The sequence below is a fragment of the Dipodomys ordii genome, unplaced genomic scaffold (genome assembly GCF_000151885.1).
Source record: "Dipodomys ordii isolate 6190 unplaced genomic scaffold, Dord_2.0 Scaffold71, whole genome shotgun sequence".
Lineage (NCBI taxonomy): Eukaryota > Metazoa > Chordata > Mammalia > Rodentia > Heteromyidae > Dipodomys > Dipodomys ordii.
This window is the reverse complement of record NW_012267287.1, coordinates 2919028-2921463: the sequence shown is the minus strand read 5'-3', so window position 1 is coordinate 2921463 and position 2436 is coordinate 2919028. Positions and strand designations below refer to the sequence as shown.

Here is a 2436-nt window from a genome sequence, read left to right as displayed (position 1 = left end):
CCAATCACTCCACAGAACACAGCCACCAATCACTCCACAGAACACAACCACCAATCACTCCACAGAACACAGCCACCAATCACTCCACAGAACACAGCCACCAATCACTCCACAGAACACAGCCGCCAATCACCCCACAGCACACAGCCACCAATCACCCCACAGCACACAGCCGCCAATCACTCCACAGCACACACCACCAATCACTCCACAGAACACAGCCACCAATCACTCCACAGCACACACCACCAATCACCCCACAGCACACACCACCAATCACCCCATAGAACACAGCCACCAATCACCCCACAGAACATAGCCACCAATCACTCCACAGAACATAGCCACCAATCACCCACAGCACATGGCCACCACTCCACAACACACAGCCACCAATCACCTCACAGCACACAGCCACCAATTATTCCATGGACACAGATACCAATCACTCCACAGAACATAGTCACCAATCACTCCACGGAACACAGCCATGAATCACTTCACAGAACATAGCTACCAATCATTCCATGGAACACAGACACCAATCCACAGCACATAGCCACCCATCACTGCATAGAGCATGGCCACGAATCACCCCACAGAGCACAGTGCTAGGCCCAGCATGAAGGGCCATGGGACGGCCACAGTGGCTGTGAGGAGGCGAGAGCCCCTGTCCCACGCCCGTCCCACACCTGTCGAGAGTCCCTTTCCCACGCCCGTCCCACACCAGTCCCACACCCGTTGAGAGCCCCTGTCCCACACCTGTCCCACACCCATCGAGAGCCCCTGTCCCACGCCCGTCCCACACCTGTCGAGAGTCCCTGTCCCATGCCCATCCCACGCTCATCCCACGCCCGTCGAGAGCCCCTGTCCCACACCTGTCCCACACCAGTCCCACACCTGTCAAGAGCCCCTGTCCCATGCCTGTCCCATGCCCGTCCCACACCTGTCAAGAGCCCCTGTCCCATGCCTGTCCCATGTCCCACGCCCGTCCCACGCCCGTCCCATGCCTGTCCAGAGCCCCTGTCCCATGCCTGTCCCATGCCTGTCGAGAGTCCCCTGTCCCATGCCTGTCGAGAGTCCCCTGTCCCATGCCTGTCCCATGTCCCACGCCCGTCCCATGCCTGTCCAGAGCCCCTGTCCCACGCCCGTCCCACGCCCGTCCCATGCCTGTCCAGAGCCCCCATCCCACACCCGTCCTGTGCCTGTCTACCGGGACGGGCCATGGACGGCCCGCGCCAATGAAGCCGACAGCAGTCATTCTGGTTGCCAGGGCCTGTGGAGGTCATCACAGCCCTAACTCAGAGGCAGGGTGGCACCGTGGGCTGCGGTGTGGGGCCCTGAGCTGGGAGGGGGTGTCCGCACAGTAGGGACAAGGCCACCCTGGAGTGACGCCCCGTCCTCCTGCCTCCCCAGGGTCTTCGGCCACATCAGCTTCCGCTCTGACTGGGAACTGGTCAAGGTGGACTTCCGGCCGTCCTTCCCAAGGCCGTGTGGAGATGAGGACTACAGCTCCTGGAACCTCACGGACCTCCAGGTGTGTGTGCGGGGGGGGGGGACCCCCGCACAGGCTGCTCTGCTGCCCACGGCGCCCCCAGCCCAAGGAGCCTCTCCCCCGGGGACCCCTCACAGACTCCCCACACAGGGCTTGTCCAAGCCTTCCCGGCACCCGCAGCTGCCCTGGGCCGAGGGCCTTGTCATGCAGGCTGCGGCTCCCCGGCTCACCCAGGAGGCAGGGATTCAGGTGCCATGTTCGCACCAGGCGGCTTCATGGGCTTCGCTGGAACTGGCTAACAGGGAGGCAGGAGAAGCTTCCAGAACCTGACTGCAGCTGGATCAGGCAGTCTGCCAGCCCTGTGCTTGTCCCGGCCCTGGGTGCTCCAAGCCTTCCCCTGGACCTGCCGAGAGTCCACACGGCCCTCAAAGCTGCGGCCGTCCCACGCCCTCCCCCCCCCGCGACCGGGAGCTCCTGGGGTCATGGATCCCACAGTCCTGTGACCCTCAGGGCCCAGCCAGGCCAGCGCACAGTTGGTACGCGGCGGTAGGCAACGGAAGAGGGAAGCTGCCTCATCCTGGCCTCACGCGTGCCTAGTCCCTTTCCAGGCCTCAGTTTCCCCTCCTGTCCCCTCTGTTGCCCAAAGGGTGGTCAGGACAAACTGGTGGAGAGCCAGCCCCTTCCGGGCCGGTCCCTCATCCTGGTCCCCTGCTACAGGGTGACCACTGCATTATGGGCCAGCAGAGAAGTTTCCGGAAGAGGAAGTCCACATCCTGGTGTGTCAAGGGGCGGAGCTTCACGTCGGCCCTCACTTCACGCGTGTGCCAGTGCCGGGACTCCGACTTCCTCTGGTGAGTACGAACTCTCCAGGCAGGCCACGGCCTCACGCTCACAGGACGCCTGCTGCAGGGCCTCCAGCCTACCTGCCGGCCTCCCTCCCC

The 2436-nt window shown here is 63.3% G+C and overlaps 1 protein-coding gene across 1 annotated transcript in view; it reads left to right on the top strand.

Annotated features, from left to right (window-relative positions):
- The window catches only part of Sorcs2 (sortilin-related VPS10 domain containing receptor 2), a 150077-nt gene that overhangs the window by 128905 nt on the left and 18736 nt on the right, over nt 1-2436 (top strand). The window contains exons 21-22 of the mRNA XM_013023893.1: nt 1417-1537; nt 2213-2346. Coding sequence (XP_012879347.1) covers nt 1417-1537; nt 2213-2346 — 255 coding nt within the window. The remainder of the gene's footprint in view (nt 1-1416; nt 1538-2212; nt 2347-2436) is intronic.